General features: G+C 36.9%; 1 protein-coding gene across 6 annotated transcripts in view; it reads left to right on the top strand.

Annotated features, from left to right (window-relative positions):
• Positions 1 to 2,330: 2,330 nt before the first annotated feature.
• The window catches only part of CLNK (cytokine dependent hematopoietic cell linker), a 212,607-nt gene continuing 194,187 nt past the window's right edge, over positions 2,331 to 20,750 (top strand). For 5 of the 6 annotated variants that reach the window (XM_074229786.1, XM_074229788.1, XM_074229791.1 and 2 more), the window contains exons 1-3: positions 2,331 to 2,556; positions 4,746 to 4,881; positions 18,137 to 18,198. In XM_074229786.1, the coding sequence (XP_074085887.1) occupies positions 18,188 to 18,198 (11 nt within the window). In that variant the 5' untranslated portion in view covers positions 2,331 to 2,556; positions 4,746 to 4,881; positions 18,137 to 18,187. The remainder of the gene's footprint in view (positions 2,557 to 4,745; positions 4,882 to 18,136; positions 18,199 to 20,750) is intronic. The other variant, XM_074229787.1, reaches the window with a different exon arrangement.

Genomic DNA, 20,750 nt, shown 5'->3' on the forward strand with positions numbered 1-20,750 from the left:
ACACAGCTAGGCAATTATTAAGTGGCCTAAGGTCATATTTGAACTCAGGTCCTCCTGACTCCAGGGCTAGTGCCCTATCCACTGCACCACCTAGCTGCCCCAGGGACATACCTCTTTGAGACTCCTCCCACAAAATCCCCCATTGCCATCATCACTCATTTTTCATGGCGATCCCTCATGTCTGGAATTCTTTTACTCTCACCTCTCTTCTTCTTCTCTTTTCTTTCAAGTCGTAGCTAAAATCCCAGCAAACCTTTTCCCCAGCTTTCTTATTTTTAGTGCTTTCCCTCTGCTGATTATCTCCAATTTATCCTCTATTTATTTTCACATACTTAGACCCCATTTCCTTTAAATCAGGGGTTCTTTTTTCCCTTTTTTTGGTATCTCCAGCACTTAATAGTGTCTGGCTCATAGTAGGAACTTAATAAATGCTTCTTGACTAATCAAATTTAGAATTAGAAGATATCTCCGAAGCCCTATAGATTTAGATATGAAAGGGACCTTACAGGCCACTGAGCCCAACCTCCCCTCTCCCAACTTTGCCCATGTTCATGGCAGAATTTGAGCTCGGGTCCTCCTGACTCCAAGTCTTATGCTTTATTCATTGTACCACACTTTTTTATCTAGTTCTAAATAGTCCTTTTACAGATAAGATTTGCAAAAGTTAAATGACTTGTCCAAGGTCACACAGACAAAAAGAGAGGGACTAAATCTAGGTTTTTTCCTGATCTAAATCCAAAGATAGTAAATGTTATTTTCATCCACAGGGAGCTACAGACACATAGAAACAGATATTAGTAACAGATGTGTGGTCTTGATCAGATAGAAAGGAAAGTTCACTTATGTAATGGCATTCAGAATACCTATACTAGAGCCCTTTCATCTAGTTTCTGGGTAGAACAAATCACTCCCTCTTCCTCTGTCACTGTTTTTTTTCTAAATTTGTCTTCATCTATCTCTGTGTTTCCTTCTCTTTCAGTCTCTCTGTCTTTGCTTCTCTGTCTCTTCCTCTCTCCATTACTTATATCTCTGTAAAATAAGGGGAATAAACCAGATGATCTCTAAAGTACTCTCCCCAATTTTTGTGAATCTATTTTATAGAACTGTGTAATACTCAGTCTGGAAAAAAAATGTTACAGACTATCAGTACTGCTCGTGTAAGAAGGGGAAAGGGACCCAAATAACTTGTTCAGAAAGAGATCTGCCTAAAAGAGATGAAGTTTGAACTAAGCCTTGAAGGATGTGGATACTTAGAAAAAATGGGAAAAAAAAAAGAAAGGCATTCCAAGCAAAGTAAAGGAATTTCCATTGACATCAATGATATTTGTTTCTATTGATATCAGAAACAGTTTTCAAAGACAGGAACATTGTCATTGCTTCCCCTGGACAGGTGTATTAGGCTGTACATTCTGAAAGTCACGTAGTTAGGGACTCTTGGAAGATGTTGAAACACCTTCCAATCTAACAATGTATGTTAGTTAAACTTCAACATCATTTGACCTAAATTTAAAGTGAGACAGGCAACCTAGACAATTCTAAAACTGTAGATGTCTTTTTTTAATGTTTTTATTTTATTTTTTAATATCACATAGTTTTCCCTACTATCCCTCCCTCTTCTTTTCCCAGAGACATCCTATACAATAGTCATTTTTAAAGACAAAAAAATTGAAAAAGAGGAAGAAAAGAAAAGAAAGGAAAGGAAAGGAAAAAAGAAAAAGAGAAAAATCAGTATAATTGGTCAATTCATGAACAAAGTCTGAAAAACATGTTACTTGAAATACTTGTTCCACATTCAACTCCTCTCTCTCTCTCTCTCTCTCTCTCTCTCTCTCTCTCTCTCTCTCTCTCTCTCTCTCTCTCTCTCATTTTTTTCCCATTTCTCTTTACATTGAGGGGGTCATGAAGAAACTGAGGTCCAAAGTGACTTGCCAGAGACAGACAAGAAGTAAGCAGGAGATTCCAACTGGACACTCTAATGCTAAACTCAATGTTCTGTTCATCAAACCATACTTCCCTCCCTGGGCAAGGATGAAAAAAAGATTTTAGCATCTTGTAAACATCTCATCTCCACTGTGTGTTCATGCTCTCTCTGTCTCTCTCTATCTGTCTCTCTTTCTCTCAAAAGTATTATTTATATATATATATACATATACATATATACATATACATATACATATATACATATATATATTTATAAATTACATTTACATTAATATACAAAAAACTCAGTCATCTTTCAGAAACAACTTCTATTTGGTGAAACAATAAGTGGCACATATTCAGATTAAACAGTCCAAATGCCCTTAATACCTCTGACATTTTTCTAAGACCACAGGCCAAGACTGGGCTTCCTTTGGCTCAATAGAAGTCTAGAAGAGGAAGTGGAAGTTTTCTGCTGGTCAGCCCTCTGAGTCTGTGGCTGACTTCACAGGAAACCAACCCAAAGCAGAGCCTGAGAAGATCTTCACCAAGGACTCTTTCTCATTTTTTGGCACACATTTGAGCATGATTCCCCAGGAACCACTGGATTCTAGAAGCTCTAAGTTCTGCATCCAGGTAAAGCTAAAAGGTTTCAATCTGTTCCAGTATTCTGACTACCCAGCCCTGAATGCCCATGTTCAGGTCTAAGAGAGAGTATTTCTTACAAGAATCCACCAAAAAGATTTTGCATAAAACATCTGAAGACTGAAGAGCAAATCTACTCTTTTAACTCAATTTTTAAAGAATTCTTTTTTCTGCAAAGGGTGGGGGGGATCGATATAAATATTTGTAATTATTGAAAAACTAGATTTTTTCAACAGTAACTTTTTAGCAGTTGGGCTAAGATGTCTAGTTAGTTTAAAGTAGATCATGGCAATTTCTGCATTTCTATGTGCCTTTTTTTTTTAGATTTCCTGAAAAGAAAAAGATCCCTACATAGAGGCTGCTCTGTGTTTTAAATTAAAGGAGAGTTAGAGGGGTGGCTAGGTGGTGCAGTGGATAGAGTACCCGTTCTGGAGTCAGGAGTACCTGAGTTCAAATCTTACCTCAGACACTTAATAATTATCTAGCTGTGTGGCCTTGGGCAAGCCACTTAACTCCATTGCCTTGTAAAAACCTTAAAAAAAAAAGAAAAGAAAGTAAAGGAGAATTAGATCTGAGCCTAGAGATTAATTGTATTTTTCTTTTTAAACTATCAGTTGTCTCTTTGATGTTTGGTTTTTGTCATTTCTTAATATAACTCTTTCTTTACTAATCTTAACATTGAGTAACAATGAGGGTCATCAGAAGAAATATTAGGTTTGTTCTCCTTGACTTCTGAGGGGAGGACAAGGAGTATTAGGTGGAAAAGTACTTAAAACTTAAAACACCTTGGACTTGTTCAAAGACCATAGCTCAAGAGGAGGATTGATCAGTAAATACTTTCTATTTCCTTTTCTCAACTTCTTTTGAGCCAAAGGAAGCCCCCTCTTGGGGTATAGTCTTTGAATATTGTTAAAAGTGTTATAAATCATTTTGGTATTTAAGTTGATTTTGTGTTCTTTGTTGTTTCAGCAAGAAGTTATTTCTGAAAGATTAATTTTCATTAATAAACTAAAAGTAATTTATATGTGTATGTTTATATATAAATTTATAGATATATATAATTTTATATATAAATAACTCATGAGAGAGAGAGAGAGAGAGAGAGAGAGAGAGAGAGAGAGAGACTGAGAGAGAGGAGAAAGGTGCTGGGGATAAAGAAAGAAAGAGAATTTTCCTAAAAATGGCAACTATATAAAATTGAAATAAAATATATAAAATTGAAATAAACTTCTTCTGAAGTTATTGAGTCTCACCTAATTGAAGGCCTTCGAACAAAGCTGAAGGATCACAGAGAATGGGCTCAAAACACTGGATTTGGGGTCAGAAGATCAGGATTCAGATCATCCCTGCCATTTACTATTTGTGTGACCTTCTCTAGGCCTCAATTTCCTCATCAGTTAAATGATGGGGAGAATGGGGTTAGATGAGGGATTCTTAAACTTATGGGGCCATACACTCCTTTGCCAATCCTGTTGAAGCCTATGTATGGACTTTCCCAAATGTTTTTTAAGTTTAAACTAGAGTTTAGTGAAAATAAAGTTGTAATGGGTTTTGTATACAAATTCATGAACTTCCCCTGAAATCTATTCAGAATATATCTGCTCATGTCCCATTTCTGACACTAAATGACATTAGAGCAGCCACTGAAACTCCCCAGGACTAAATTGCTTCTTCTTTAAAAGAAAAATAATATTTGCATTACTTACCTCATTGGATTGTGAGTTCCTAACTACCATACATTAAATTACTAAAAATTAATTTAAATATTTTTAAAAGAAGATAATCCCCTTACAAAAGTGTTCCTAGAGGGATCAGGTTTCATGTTCCTATTTGTCTTTTAGGGCTGTTTGGAGGATCAAATGAGATAATCTATGTAAAGCACTTTGTAAACTATAAAGCATTACATAGAAATGTCAGTTATCATTGTTATTCCTCTTCTAAAGTCCTTCTGTGATGCCTCATCCCAGTCTCGAGGTGACCCCGGATCCTTAAAGGCTGTTAGTAAAGTGCAAATTTGAATACATTCTACCAAGCTGCAAAAGCTTCAAGTACAGGTCTGTTAACCAAGGTGGAATTTGATAAGTTCAGAAAGGATGCTTTGGTTTTTTATATAATGAAATCATATAGGATTTTTGTTATGTTTGTTTGGTCACTGAAAACTCATGAATCCTTCCACTCAGTTACAGAGAGGTTGAGATTTGCATTCATGAAGATTATACCCACATCAACAGGATCATGGATCCTTAAAGTATTGAAGAAAGCAACATCATCTTTATTATCATCACCATCATCATCACTATCAATAAGCTCAACAAGGTATGGGTTCTTCAATTAATAGATTTAGAGCAGAAAAAGACCTTAAAGAACATTTAGTCCCAACCTTTTGTTTTACAGATGCATAAATTTAGGTCCAGAAATATAAAATGACCAGTACAAGGTAAAAACAAATAGTGAGTGCTACAGTGTTGAATTGAACCCCAGGCCTTTTTTGTGAAATTCAACACAGTTTCCATGGCATGTTCAACACATACTGATTCCATTTTTTTTCAACTAGCCATGACAAGCAATTTTCCATCTCATCAACTTCTTAGCCTCTGCTGCTTGAAAGAGTTAAGTCATCGACAAAGAAAGATAAGAAGCTGAATGGAAATTAGTTTTGATTAGGAATCACAACAGACAGAAAGAAAAACATTGAGCATATGGGGAGCTAACTACTTAGTCTTATTCATCTAGGAGTAAAAATGTGTCAGAATAAGCATCAACAGTGTGTGTTAATGCTTTGTTTTGCACCTCCCCCCCACTTTCTTTATTCATTTCCTGAGCTTTCATATTTTGTTCTGGACAAAGCACTTTGGGGCCATTGTCAGAATTATTTTCCTTATGGATATTAACATATGTATATAATATTGAATGGTTTCAAAGTACTTTCACATACATTATGTAATCTGATCTTAATGACAACCCTTTGCATTACTCTCATTTGCAGATGTAGAAACTAAGGCCCAAAAGACACAGTTAGTATGTTATAGAATCATGGAATTTTAAGATAGAGAATATAGAATGAGTTCTTTGAATATAGGATTCTAGAGCTTAAAGAAAAGAATACAAAATAAAAGCTATAAAAAGAGTTAGGATCTTTAAGAATAGAATATTGGAAATGGAATGGGTTTCAGGGATGATCTAGTCTTCATTTTACTGATGAGGCAACCAAGTCTGAATGGTGAATTCACTTGCAGAAGGTCATATGAAATGTTAGCGGGAAAGCTTTCCTCTAAAAGTGGGACAAGAGCTCAAACCCAGGTCTTCCAATTCCAAAGCCAGTGCTCTTATCATTTTCAACATATGCTGTCCAATCTTTGCACTTGCAGGAATATGGTCACAGTTTTACTCTCACAATTGAATTTCTGTGATGGTTTGTGACTCTCAGATGCACCACAAATGATAACAAAATGCTTATGTGAGCTTGCTTCATTGTTTCCAATAGAGCTGTTCATTTAAAATACCTCATGTGAAACTATTATTGACTAGAAATGACCTTCCAATGTCTTAGCCTGACATTTTTTGCTGTTTTGTTTTCTTGGTAAAAACGAATTGAATGATCCATGTCTAGCATGTGTTCTTATATGTGGTCATTGTCTTCAAAGAGATCAAAGGTCTTCATATAAAAGAAGGTGTGGTTTTGATTTCTTTGACTTCTGAAGGCAGAAGTAGGGGAAATGAGTATAAATTATTGGGAGGCCTTTTGGACTCCATATAAGGGGTTTCCTAACAAATAGAGCTACCCACTTTGCCATAAGATTCCTCATCATTGGAAAGATTCAAGGGGAATCCAGGTGACCATCTTAGAGGCTAAATGATGAGATGGTCACTTATAGGGAATGTATAGAGAAGTTCCATGCTTCAAAAAGGGGCTAACCTAATGATTATTAAACTGTCCTCTGCTTCAAAAATTTGAATATTCATCAACTTTTTTTGGCAAACAGTCCAAAGAAATTGAGGTTTTCACACTAACCTCATTTATAGTCTAAATATGCTGAAATCATTGTCTTTTTTATTATTATTTTCAAAAAAACAGCTGAAAAAGAAAATGATAATTACAGATGAGAGAGATGAGACAGACAGAGAGGAAGAAGACAGATCAAAAAAAGCAAATACTGTTTTAAAGAGCAGGCAGAGACAGAAATAGAAAAAGAAAAGCACCCCCTTCAGTGTCTGATTTATCAGTTCATTGCTTTTTTTCTCAAATTTTCTTTCATGCTAGCTATGGTCAGTGGCAATGGAAATATCAAGAGCACATGACTCAAAAAAAACAAGGAAAAAAAATGCCAGAGGCACTGCAGAAGACAAATTTAGAAACTATTGGTTACACTAGGTCATTTGAGATTTTATTAAAGATCATTTAAAATAAAACTTAAAAAAAGACACAAAAGCACATTGCCCTGAAACACTTAGTGGAGTAATTCCTTAGCAAAGACAGTTATAAAATCATCTACAAATGTTTCATCTTTAATAGCAGAAAAACTAGAAGCACAGACTGTTTTGTTCTTTGGTGGGGGGGAATCTATTCTAAGTATCCATTTGACTTCAAATCTCTGTATTTTTTGGAAAGCTTAATAAGATTAAATGTAATATTTAATTAAATTAAGTTAGTTTCCTTGAGTACAGGGTAGAATTTTTTAAAAATCTACTCAGCGTATATTTCCATCCTAGTACACATATCACTGAAAGGCAATTCTGCCTCTCTAAAAGAGAAAAAGAAAAAGAACCTTTCTCTGAATCATTACCAAATAAACAACTCTCTAGATCTGAGCAAAGTTGATTTCAAACTTCTTGCTTATAGTAAAAAAAGATGGGTTTGGGGGTTTTTTTCCTCCAATACATACATCATTTTGGACAGGACTGAAATGATTCTGTGAAATCTAAAAAATCAAATGTGTTGTCCTTAGCAACAGTGAAATGTGTTGCATTTTAACTTGGAAAATAAAGAACAATGGGTGCCCATAGAGGCCAGTATTGGCAGTCTTACTAGACATCCTTGTTGCAGACCACCATCTTTCTGTTCCCTGAACACCCCCAGAGTTTTCCTACATCTTCATATTTACTTGGGCTATTTCCTCTGCCCATCCCACTCCATCTTTGCTTTTTGAATTTCAATTTCCACACAATTTGAAGGCTACCTCAAATATAACCTGTTCCAGGAACAACCCCACCCCCCCACCCCCACCATTCTCTTTGAACAGTAACAACTCTTCCCTTCAAAAACCTGATACTTTGTCTTAATTAATACAGTTATCATACAATTTTATGTATTTACAGCCCTCCATGTTGTTATATTGATCTAGCTGCTGCTTTTTCAGGGGACCCTATTAGTAATGAGTTTCTCCTCTTGAAGACCTACTTTGCTTTGTAACTCTCTAATGACTTTATAATGATATATAGAGTATAATATTTTATCTCGGAATCTCTATGACACATAGTGGATAGTGATCTGGTTTTAGAGCCACAAAGACAGTTCAGATCTCACTTCTCACACAGATTAAATGTGTGAGCAAATCACTTAATGTCTCAATGCTTTTGGAAACTTATAAAAATATGAATTATAAGAAAACTGACTTTGCATGCAATTGGAAAAAAAATAAAATATAATAGAATGCCCTGCAAAAAAAATATATTAATTGCAGGAAAAATGCCAGTTTGCCCCAGGAAGTTTCCTATATTCAGCAAAATCATGTCTTGTTCCTTTTTCACCATCTTTCTATTTTATATTCCTAATCCAAGTACCATTAGAATAGAAACTACAATTATCCATCCCACATCAAACCATTTTCCCCATTGCAGTTTCAATATATCATGAATCAGCATAAGAAATTAAAAAGAAATGTTTTGATATTTTATTTTGGAGATCAAACAACACAGGAAGGCCAGTAGATGACACAGGGGAAAAAATGAGAAATTCAGAAATGCATAAAAATATAGGTATAATCTTGTATAATATGTATAATATCAACATATTTTATCTTTTAATATGTTGTATACTAATATCTTTTAATACCATAAAAGTTCAGATTTCTTCTCTGGTGCAAAGGGAAAGCCAAAAAACTTTTACACAGGTTTTTCAGATTATAGGGTGCCACACCCCTAATCCATATGATGTGGAAGAAATAACTATTTCTTTTGTAATCTCTATAACCTCTAGAGGCAGCCAGAGGGTGAAATGGGTAAAATGTTAGAACTGGTAGCAGGAAGATTTGAGATCAAATTCAACCTTGAATATTTACTAGCTGTGTGACTCTCATCAAGTCACTTAATGTCTGTCCACCAAAGTTTTCCCATCTGGAAAGTGGGGATAATAAAAGAACCTACCTCCAGTGTGGCTGAGAGGGTAAAATGAGATGATATTTGTAAAGCACTTTGCAAACCTTAAATCTCTCTATAAATGCTAGCTGCTATTATTAGTGCTTCACAGTGCTCTGAACACAGTAGGAATTCAATGAATGAATATAGGCTGAATCTGTTCAATTGCCATTCCCTCCCCCATATCCTACCTCCAGGCCAGTACCAATTCCTTGGATAATTTCTCCTTTTGCATTTGGTCATTCTCAGCGTCTCTTTAAGCACATTATCATTTTTATATTATCTTAAAATTTAAAATACACACACACACACACACACACACAACCAGATCTAGAATACTATTTTTCTATGTTTAAAGAGTAAGAAGTAACTGATTAGATCTTTTGTCTAAATAGCATTCACTTTCCCTACCCCACCCCCTCCTTCAAACACTTGATTTATGGATTTGGCTTCTTTTTTTTCCTTCATGAAATATTCATTTCTGTTAAGGTTAAATCCTGCAGAAATATTTATGAAAAAATGTATTTTTTTGGCACAACCCCGAAAGACAAAGGGATTCCCCACCCCCAACCCCAGCTAATGAGCATTCTCCAGGATAGGGAGGAAGTCTGATTTGTAGACTTGCATGCTTTCACTTTTTGTAAACTTTCTTCTGTTATCATATGGGTATTAATTATTTCTGGATTAAGTCTGGCACCCAAACCTAATCCATTTCCAAATAAATGCTTTCACTTACAAACTAGATAGTGTGTGTGAGTGTGGAGGTGTGTATGAATGTGGGCGGGGGGGGGGGGGGGGGGGGGGATAAGTGTGTTTCTGTGAGACTCAACAGTCAACATAAGGGGTATGCTGGTCTTACCATCCTGAACTGACATCTGTGTTTTCTGGGGAACATTAAGCACAATTTTGTTTGTATTAGTGTCTTTCTTCAGCTCATTTAAAAAAAATAGGTTAACAAAAGACAATGATTTCAAAGTATCCTAGTGAGAGAAATTATTATTTTACTATTATATTAATAACCAATTATCAAATTAAGCTCTAGGCTTTTCTCCTTTATTTCTTCATTTAAGAACTAGCCCCTGTAAAAAGCTCTGAAGGACATGACTGATTGATGAGATGTCCCTAATCTTTGGGGAACTTTCTTCTTGATCCCATACAAGTAGTAGACTTTGCTTGTGTTTAGAGTGCAAATCCAGAATCTCTTGTCAGGCAAATTCTTACCCCCAAAGGCCCCTGTCCTTATACCCTTCCTTTAAAGGTTAAGGTGACCGGGGTTATAAAGAAGAAAACCAGCCAGAATTGTCTGGATGTAGAATGATTCCCTTCACCAGATTATTGGGAGTAATTGAGCTTTGTGATCAAACCACATGCTCCACCTGAGGAGTTGAACACTTTTATCTTACTTCCTCATTAAATGTTTGCCAATCGAGGTCAATCTTCAGTTGTCAAGGGAATTCCCTTTAAAGAATTACTTAAAGTTTTCAAGTTCTCCATGTTTTTTGTCTTTGGTTACCTAGAGAAATCATTAACCATCAATTTATTGATTAATTAAATTAATTAAAAATTGATTATTAATCATCCAGAAACTCTATCTCTCAGGATTTCATTCATTACACTAGATAACTCAGAAGCAAAAACAGCTATTTTCTCTTCTTCATCATAAAACTGCCATAATATTTGATCTGTCGGATTGTCTAGGATCAAAGTCATCTTTGTCCAAGGATCAGAGTCAAGTTAATTAGATTACTCAGGACTGTTCTAGCCTTGAAACACTAAGAATCTTGACTCAAACGAGAGATGAGCCCTGTTTTTGTCCAAAAAGAAAATTCCCTAAAGTCTTTAGGGAAGCAAGCTGAAAATCAGGGACCTGTCGATGTGGCAGTTTCACCTACATATCTGTCTTCCAAAGTCTGTCTGCCTCTCTCTCCATGGCAAGAGAACTTCAAAAGAACAGGGAACTACGTGTGTCCTCTCTAAAGAAAAAGTCTCTCTTCACCAAACCTGCTGGGCCAACTATGCCCATTCTACAGGTATTCTCTCTCTCAATTAAGAAAGTCTTATGAAAACTGCTCCAGGCTTCTCTATAAACCCAGATTACATTTGAAAAATTCAAATGGATCTTTTAAAAGTTGAGGATAGGTATCATTTAAAAATCAGGTTTAAATGATCATACAGAACATCTGAATCCAGGACACTAAATGTGCTTCCAAACAGCATTAAAACATTTTGTACACACAACAGAAAATGCCAATATAATAAGTTCTTTCTATTTTGGTTGATAATTTAAGAGAGTAGAAGATTCACTCCAATGAGTGAGATGGTGGATGGAGAAGAAGGTCATTTACTCTCTAATTTTGGAATGATCATTCTCTTTCATTCTTCAAAAAGGTCATAGAATCACTTTTAAAAATCAAGTAAATAGTACCACAATTTCTTCTGAAAATTTATTGGAGAATTTTGTGACCTGGTTTTGAATCATTGAAAGTATTGGAAGCATCACAAATCTAGGGCAAGAAATAATTGCTATTTAGATTCTACAATCATAGAACTTGGAATAAGAAGGGATATTGAAAAGTCACATAGTCAATTATTTGCAAAATACCAGTCAGGAAGCTTTCAGTTCTAGTCTTAATTCTAGCTATATGATTATGGGCAAGACATTTGAACTTTCAGTGTCCCAATGCAACCCTCTTTAGACAAAAAGTCACAGGAGAAGTGGAAAAGGGCTTTTTCTGTACTCTAAGTATCACTAAACTTTTCTATACCCAATGAAATCACAAAACTCAGAAGCCTGGACCAAGAAAAAAATATGGACTAATAAATATCAGCATCATCTGTCATGGATTACTTCACCATCCATGACTCAAAGGGCAGGGACTAGCAATCATGGAAAAGGAAAGCCAAGGGGGACAAGAGGGTGGAAGGGAAAGAGACCAATGTTTTAAGTTTTTAGATTTTAAAACTAAGAACTTTTGTTAATACAAAATTTGTAAAAATTTTGCCTATTGTGATCATGGTTTCACATATAGTATTCTTTTTCTGTCCCACTTTGAACATGGAAATATGTTTATAGTAAGGAAAAAATAGTTGGAAAAATTCAGAACCTTTATAATTTAATTGTTGGAAAAATTCAGAACCTTTAAAATTTAATTGCCTATCAGGAATCGCCCATCTCCACATCTTATAGAACTAGAAACGCAAGGAGAAATCCAAGTATAACTAGGGCCCAAACTTACCCTTGGCTCAGAGACACCTGAGTCCAAATCCAGCCTCAAACACTTGCTAACCACGTGATCCTGGTAAGTCATTTAACCCTCAGTTCCTCATCTGTAAAATGGGAATGCACTGGAGTAGGGAATGGCAAACCAGTCCAGTATCCATGGGGATATATAGAGGTGGACATGACTGGACAAATGAACAACAGCAACATTGCATTTAGACAGGATCTCATTCATACAGTACCCAAAATAGGACTGAATTATTCATTCTATCAATCACTTATTTGAGGACAGCTAGATGGTATAGTGGATAGAGTGTCAGGACTTAGAATTAGGAAGGTGTTCAAATCCAGCTTCAGACACCTAGTTGTGTGACCTGGGCAAGTCATTTAACCTGTTTGTCTCAGTTTCCTCATCTGTAAAATGAGCTGGGGAAGGAAATGGCAACCTAATCTAGTATCTTTGCCCAGCCTTACAAGGGGTCATGAAGAATCAGAAACAAGTGAAAAATGACTAACAACATGAAATATCCAGTAGGAAGATACCATATATCTAGAGTTCAGGACAGACATTCGGGATGAATATATAGATTTAGAGGTAATATTTAAGCACATAAAAGATGGTAAGTTCTTCAAGAGAAGAAATATGAAGACAGAAGAGAACTGGCTCTGGGAAAGGAGACGAATATCTGTCTTAAGGAGATAAAAGCTAGATAATGATCCAGCCAAGAAGACTAAAAAGAAATGGGAGATCCAAGACAGAGCAGTTCAATGGAAACCAGGAGGAAGGGATGTTCATCAACATTAAAAACTGCTGTGAGGTTGGTCAAAGGCAAGGAAAACTGGGAAAAGGTTCTTAGACTAACCAATTAAAAGAAATAGATAATCTTAACAAACATCAGATTCAGACAGTGGTGGGGTCAGAAGCCAGACTGAAAGGGGTTGAAAAGTAAATAGAAATAGAAGCAGTGAATGTCCCTGATTATTTCTAATGTTTGGTAATGTAAAGAGAGTTATAGGACAATAGCTTGGGGGGATAGCAGAATGTAGCGTTGTTTTTTAATTCTGCTGTTGTTTTTAAGTGGAGTAGGTTTGAGTGTGTTTATAGGCTATAGAGAAAGATGGATAGAGACCGAAAATAAGAGAAAGTTGAAATGATCCAGTGGCAAAGTTACTAGAGGAGAGAGGAGAGGCACAAGAGGAGGAGCTGGTCTTGGCAAGGAGAAGGGGTCACCTCTTCCTCTGAGATGGGAATAAAAAGGGAAAGAAAAGAGTGAACACGTGGAGCCATTTTAAGGTTTGGAGCAGAAGAGGAGAGGAAATTCACAGCAGATGGCCTCTGTGTTCTCAGACACAAGGACATCTGCTGAAAGAGAGAAGAGCTTAGGAGCTTGAAGGGAAAAGAAAAGGTCTGGAGTAACCACTAAAGCAAGGGCTATGGAATCAATGAAAAGAGAATAATGGTTTTATGTGCAGAAGTTAGGACCCAGGTATTAAATAGCATGAACTTGTAATGGACCCAGTCAACCCAGCAGTTTGACTTACTCTCTTCCAACTTCAAATCCATCTAACTAACCTATCATTTAGTCTAGATCTTTCCATCTCGTCTACAAGGGTAACTATCAAATGTCTACTTGAATCTTCGCCATGCCCTTGATCCATGAGGCCAGTAATCCTGCCAAAGAAAAGAAATATACTCTCATAAGGGTTTGGGGATGAGGATGGAGTCAGGAATGGTATTAGTTTTACTGTCTCATAATGTTTTATAATCAGGAAATTCATAATAGGTTCTACAATCATGTGCATGCTATTTCTCAGATTTAAAAATGATTGTATTTTCTGGTTCCAGCTTTTCGCCTAACTACCTATGTGACCTCAGACAAGTCAGATTGGGGTTATAATTTTCTAATTTGAAAAATAGAGGTTAAATGAATAGAAGAGACTGATCAACCCTATCTTAAGAGAGCAGCCTGCAGCTATGGAACAAGTCAAGATTAACTGGCCACATGGGACTTAAACCAATGGCCTTTGCCTCCCTGTTCTGTGACCCTAACCAATGAAGCTAACCTCCTTCAAACACTGTGGATGTGGAGTTCTAGATATCTCCTTGAGTTCCTGGAGCTTTCCCTCTAACTAAAGCTAATTGACTCATAAAATTTTGGAACCTATGACCTTGGCCTTAACAACACTTACTTTAGCAACTGAGTGAATGAAAAGGTGGAAAGAGTAACAGAGAGACCTTGTTCTTCCAGTCAAGAGATGAGTTGAGGCAACAAGCAAAGTTGTCATCTAATAGTCTATTAGACCAATAATATAGGGCATTCCATAAGTACCAATAAGGTACAGGTTTAGAAAAGGGGCAGCTAGGTGGCACAGTATATAATGCCAGACCTGGAATCAGAAAGACCCATATTTCTAAATTTAAATTTGCCTCTGACATTTACTAGCTACGTAGCTCTGGGTAAGTCACAACCCTACCTGCCTCAATTTCCTCATCTGTAAAAATGAGTTGGAGGAGAAAATGACAAAGAAACCTTTTGCCAAGAAACCCTGAATGGAGTCGCAAAGAATCAGACACAACTGAAAAAATGACTGAACAAGAGAATGGGGGGGACCATTCAGGAGAAGAGAGAAGCAGGTGGAAAATCAGGTACTGAGTTAGTGATAAAGCATAACCATCCGCAAGGATGGAAGACCATCCCTATGACTATAGAACTGATTATCAGTTTTTAAGCTACAAAGTCTGACTTTCATCATCTATTTCTAACTGATCTGGGTTCTATTAGCACAAAGTTTTGTAGCCATTGATGCAAAAGGTCTGATTTTGAGATGAGTGAATGAATTAAGCATTCCCATTTCTTTGTCTCATTTTACTTCTTTGTATAATGAACAACTGAACTATATGACCTAAGTTTCCTTCTAAGTTGAATATTCTCTATTCTAGGTCTTGCCTTCTCCTCAGGCTCTGACCTCCCATAATTTACTTACCCAAATATTATCTTCAAGTCCAGTGTTTTTCCATTATCTAATGTTGCTCACAGATTGATTTTTTTCCCAGTACAACATTGACTCTGACCCATCCTTTCCACTAAGTATGTTCACCTAAGGAGAGCAGCCCAGTCTGTCTTATAATAGGCTCCCCAATTACCACTTCTCCACCCAAGACAGTGAGTCTTTTTTTCCACCTGCATTGCTTCTGGTACTTCAACTGTTTCACTTTTTCCATGGTGGGCTTTTTAAAAAAATTATATTGGTCCTCTCCTTCACTTTATTCATTTTCCACTTTATAGATTCTTATTATCTTTGCCATAGGAGAAGAGTTGAGTCATTTTTCTTCTCATCAATGGGCTCTTTTATAACTTTCTATTCCACCAAATTGAGTGAAATGTCCCCAGTATCTCCTATACTTTGTTTACTTTATGGGCACTCAGTTTTGATCACTCTTTCTCATTCACTGTCCAGTTTCACCACATCCTTTATAAAATGCACAAATACAGAATTGAGCAGCAATGTCTAGTTATTTCTGAGTACAGAGGAAAGACTATTTCCTGTAAATGTCATATTCCTGTTAACCCAAAACTTTAACCACCCCAAGTTCTTCTCTGAAACAAAAGTTCATCTTATTAATTTGTTATTATTCAGTCATTTTCAGTCTTGTCCAACTCTTTATGACCCCTCTTTGGATTTTTCTTGTCAAAGATGCTGGAATGATTTCCTATTTCTTTCTCCAATTCATTTTACAAATGAAGACACTGAGGCAAGCAGGGTTAAGAGACTTACCCAGGGTAACACAGTTAACGAGTGTCTGAGGACTGACTTGAACTCAGGTAAATAGCTATCACCAAATGCCCTAGACTGTCACTCAAAGCCTTCTGGCATCTGGTCCCAACCAATCTTTTTGAATTTGGGTTCCGAGTCTTTTTTGCATGGCTAAACTGTCCTCCTTATCTCTGGACTTCATCCTATGATTTTTTTCTGCCTCTATGCCTTGCTCATACTGTTCCCAAACTTAGAACACCCTCTTTCCAGTATCACTTGTTAAGATAAGATCCTCTAACCTGAAAGCCTGCCCTGAGTCTTCTCATCAGAAATGAGTCCTTCCACCTGGGACATCTCATGGTACTCTCATCTCATATCAAATCATGCATTATATTCCATTTTGTATCATATCTATGGGGCAGCTGGGTGGTGCAGTGGATAGAATGCTGGCCCTGGAGTCAGAAGGACCTGAACTCAAATGCGGCCTTAGACACTTAATAATTACCTAGCTGTGTGACCTTGGGCAAGTCCCTTAAACTCATTACCTTAAATAAATAAAAAAAATTTTAAAGATATTTATATGATAGTTGCTCCACCTGGATTATAAGTTCTTTAATGAAAGAGACTGCATCTTACTTTTTTCCTAGCAGAGAATTCTGCAAGTCACAAATTAACAAATATTTATTGAATGAACTAATGAATGAATGTTAATCTCTCTGCTATATTGGAGAGGGTAGGATGGAGGTGTCCCAGAACTGTGATTTCATTGATATAGGAAAGATCCCATGAAAAATTTATGAAACAGATCTGCAACCATTACGTAATATGATATTTAAAAGGTATCCAGAAACTGACTCCAAAGTAGACCCTCTCTCCAGTACTCTGCGGTTGGGTCATTAGCCTTGGTTGGTATACTCATCTGTAAAATAGGGATGACTAATATCTCAGCTTCTGCCCTGTAATACTTCCCTACTGTCCTCTCAACCTCACAAAACTAAAATAATGTGGGAGAGTATGTAGGAAGCTACCAAGCCATAGAGCTGTCTATAATTCAGCAGTTAATTCAAAGGGTTTATTGGTTTTAGTGGATGGATTTCAAATCTGATCTCAGACACTTAGTAGCTAGGGGATCTTAGATAAATCATTTAATTTCTCGGAACCTGCTTCCTCACCTGTAATGTGTGTGTGGGGGGCAGGGGGGATACCAAGACTTATTATTGCACTGGTATAGGGCAGCTAAGTGAGTGCTGGGCCTAAAGCCAGAAAGATATCTTCCTGAGCTCAAATCAGGCCTCAAACACTAGGTGTGTGATCCTGGACAAGTCACATAACTTCATCTGTAAAATGAACTGGAGAAGGAAATGGCAAACCACTCCAGCATCTTTGCCAAGAAAACTCCAAATGAGGTCACAAAGTATTGGACACAACTGGACTCAAATCTGGCCTCAAACACTAGGTGTGTGATCCTGGACAAGTCACATAACCCCGTTTTTCTCAGTTCCTCATCTGTAAAATGAGCTGGGGAAGGAAATGGCAAACCACTCCAGCATCTTTGTCAAGAAAACCCCAAATGGAGTCACAAAGTATTGAACACAAGTGAACAACAACATCTTCAGACATATACAAATTAAATGATTTATCCTTTCACTTACTAAGTATCAAAAGTAGTAGTTGAATTCAGCTAATCCTGACTATAAGCCTATTTCCACTCTGCCCTACTAGACCCTTTTTCTCAGCATCGATATCCTTATGGCCATGAGAGTAAGGAATTGGTCTCATATGGTCAGGTCCATCTCTGAATCCTGGTAACTCATGGAAAAAAATGTTACAAAAATATAAAGTTTAGCAAGGAGCAAAGTTATATTTTGAAATAAAAGGCCTGAGTAGCTCTGCTCAGAGGCCTTGTGGATTTTTCTGAGCAGGCAATGCCTGACCCAACCTGTCCCCAGCACCCAGGGGGAGCCCACAATTGCTCACAGGGGAAAACCAGGCTCAATATGTGTTTGTGAAGTCCCTGAGGCAGACAGCATTAACACTGACAGAAAGAGGACAGCTTAAAAAAACAGTCACCTAGTGCTCTCTGAATAAGCCAATTATGAACCTTGATTGATTCCCATTTCATCAATTACTCCAATCTCTGCTGCTTTATTCCTTTCTAACAGAAAGCAACTGTTCCAATTAAAGAAGGATTAGAATACAATATTTCAGATGGGCTTTACCAATTTCCTCTTATTTCTGCAGGTCCCTTTGAAGATTTATTGACTCCGATTGAGTTCTCTGGCCCCTGGGACCATGAGCAGGCAGTAAGTATACCCCATTTTCCTACTATGTAGATAATGAATGCATGAACAGCCCCAGGAATGGATATGCCACTCACACAAATAACTGGGAAGGGCAAATAGATGTCCCACTTGGAGCCACAGGCAAGTGGCCTCCTTTGGGGTCATGTGGTCAGTGAATAACTTTCAAAGGAGAGAAAAGAGGTTTTCCATATTTATCTCAGAATGATTGAAGGATGCGCCAACCTTAATCTGCCCTGGTTAGGGGACAGGAGTAAGAGTCAGCAATAAGGAAACCACCAGATTAAGTTTGTTTGTTCACGAAAGGGAGAATATAAATCAAGAGAGCAATTGTTTGGGGAGTATAGTTAGAAGGGGCATTGTGGTTTACCTGGCTCAACTTGCTGGTTCAATAATGGAATAGTGACAAGACTAGGTGGGGTAGTCAGACCTTCTCCCCAGGTGCCTATGCAGAAAGGTTCTTCATTCTTGTTGAAATTTAGATGCCAAGTCTTTGTTTTTATTTACATGCACGTAGATCTTTTCTTTAAAAATCAACATTCATTGCTTTAGTTACAGGAGCTAAGAGATGAAGGGAAAGGAAGTTGGGGTGGGGGGGAGGGAGGGGAGAGGTCCCCAGAGAAGGCAAGGAAATAAGGCTTCCAGTTGCTAAAATCAAAGTTGAAGGGAGGGAGGAGAGATAAATTAAGATTTAAAACTGTTGGAAGGTTATTTCTTCTATGGACTAACTGCTTTCCCTTCCAATCCATTTAGGGAATTAGCTAAGGCTCTCACATCGATGGTCCCCTCAGATAAATTGTTAGGAAGTATTGGGAATCATACTTATGTCTCTTCAGAGGAGGAAACTGAAGCTCAGGATTTAAGTGACTCTATGAAGGTCTCATGAGTAGAAAGAAACAATGATCTCAACTCCAAAGCCATCTCTCGTTCTCTCTTCTGTCATTCTAGTTTTTGTCTGTTTGAGGAGTCAGTCTAGGAGTTAGCCTTGCATGATGGAAAGAGTTCTAGATTTGGAGTCTACCTGTGGGACACTAAACAAATGTATCTCTGGGCTCAACTGGGAAAGGGAGGCATTAGACCAGGTCACCTCTGAATTCACTACATCTAGGATCCTATTATTTTCTCTTTAAGTACCTTAAGAGGATCAATTGTGAAAAGCTACATGGAGCAAGTCCAAGATAGTCCAAGAACTCAAAAATAAACTATACATTAAGGATGAGACTAAATTTGGAATGAGAGTTGAAAGAAAGAAAAGTAAAAATTAAGGACTCAATAATCCCATTTTCCTCTACTCCGATCACATCACATATTAACAATCTAGGGCACAACCAGAGAAGGGGAATGAGGATTAAAAAGTCAGCTGCCACAGCAGACAGAATCCTGACTTCATATTCAGGAGGATCCGAGTAAAAATGCAACCTCAGAAATTTACTGTGTGGCTCTGAGCAAGTTACTTAATCACCAACTGCCTCGTTTCCTCATCTGTCATTGGGTCATGAGGATCAAATGAGATAACACTTCTAAAACACTTTATAAACCCTAAGGTGAAAAAAATGCCAGTTATTAAAATAAGCAAGATATTGAGGAGATTTGAAATCATGCTTGGTGAGGATGGGTTGGGGGGAATTGAGGATTTGGAGCCTGAAAAAGATTTTGGGGGAGGGGTTTTATGATGATTCTGTTCACATATTTGAAGACCTGTCAAAAGGGGAAAAAATCAGGTTTGTCTTCAGAGTAGTAGCAGAAATAATGAATAAAAACTATGAGATAAATTCTGGGTCTATCTAAGGGGGGGAAATTTAAAATTTTAAAAAAATTAATTAAAAATTTAAAAAAATTTAAATTTTTTTAAATTAAAAAAATTTAAAACAATTTAAAAAATTTAAAGAAAGGTTCCAACCCACTAAATAGAAGCTAGATAAACATTTATCAGAGACAACCTATAAAGAATACACCCTGGTTAGATAAAGGGTAGGGAACCTTTTTTCTGCCAAGGACCATTTGGATATCTATAACAGCATTTGCAGGCTATATTTGGTCAAACATTTAATTAATTAACTCCTAAAAAACTCCCATATTAACTGAATTTCAAATCTTGCCTGCAGCTGCCTTGGTAACACCAAACCAATATGAGCAGCTGGCCAGAGGTTCCCTACCCTGGTCTACATGACTTACAAAGTCCTTCCCTTGCAATTCTAAGATTCTATGTCCAGTTTATTATAACTGTGAAATTCATATGACTAAGGGTGGCTAGGTGACACAGTGGATAGAGCACTGGCCCTGGAGTTAGGAGGACCTGAGTTCAAATCCAACCTCAGATACTTAATAATTAACTAGTTGTGTGGCCTTGGGCAAGCCACTTAACCCCATTATCTTGCAAAAAATTCATATGACTATATTTGTCTTTTTTGGTTTTAATTTTGGTGTATTTAAGTACCAAGCTGTCTCCATATATATATATATATATATATATATATATATATAGAGAGAGAGAGAGAGAGAGAGAGAGAGAGAGAGAGAGATTATATGTGTGTATGTATACATTTAATTATGGA

The sequence above is a fragment of the Macrotis lagotis genome, chromosome 3, assembly GCF_037893015.1.
Source record: "Macrotis lagotis isolate mMagLag1 chromosome 3, bilby.v1.9.chrom.fasta, whole genome shotgun sequence".
NCBI classification, from domain to species: domain Eukaryota; kingdom Metazoa; phylum Chordata; class Mammalia; order Peramelemorphia; family Peramelidae; genus Macrotis; species Macrotis lagotis.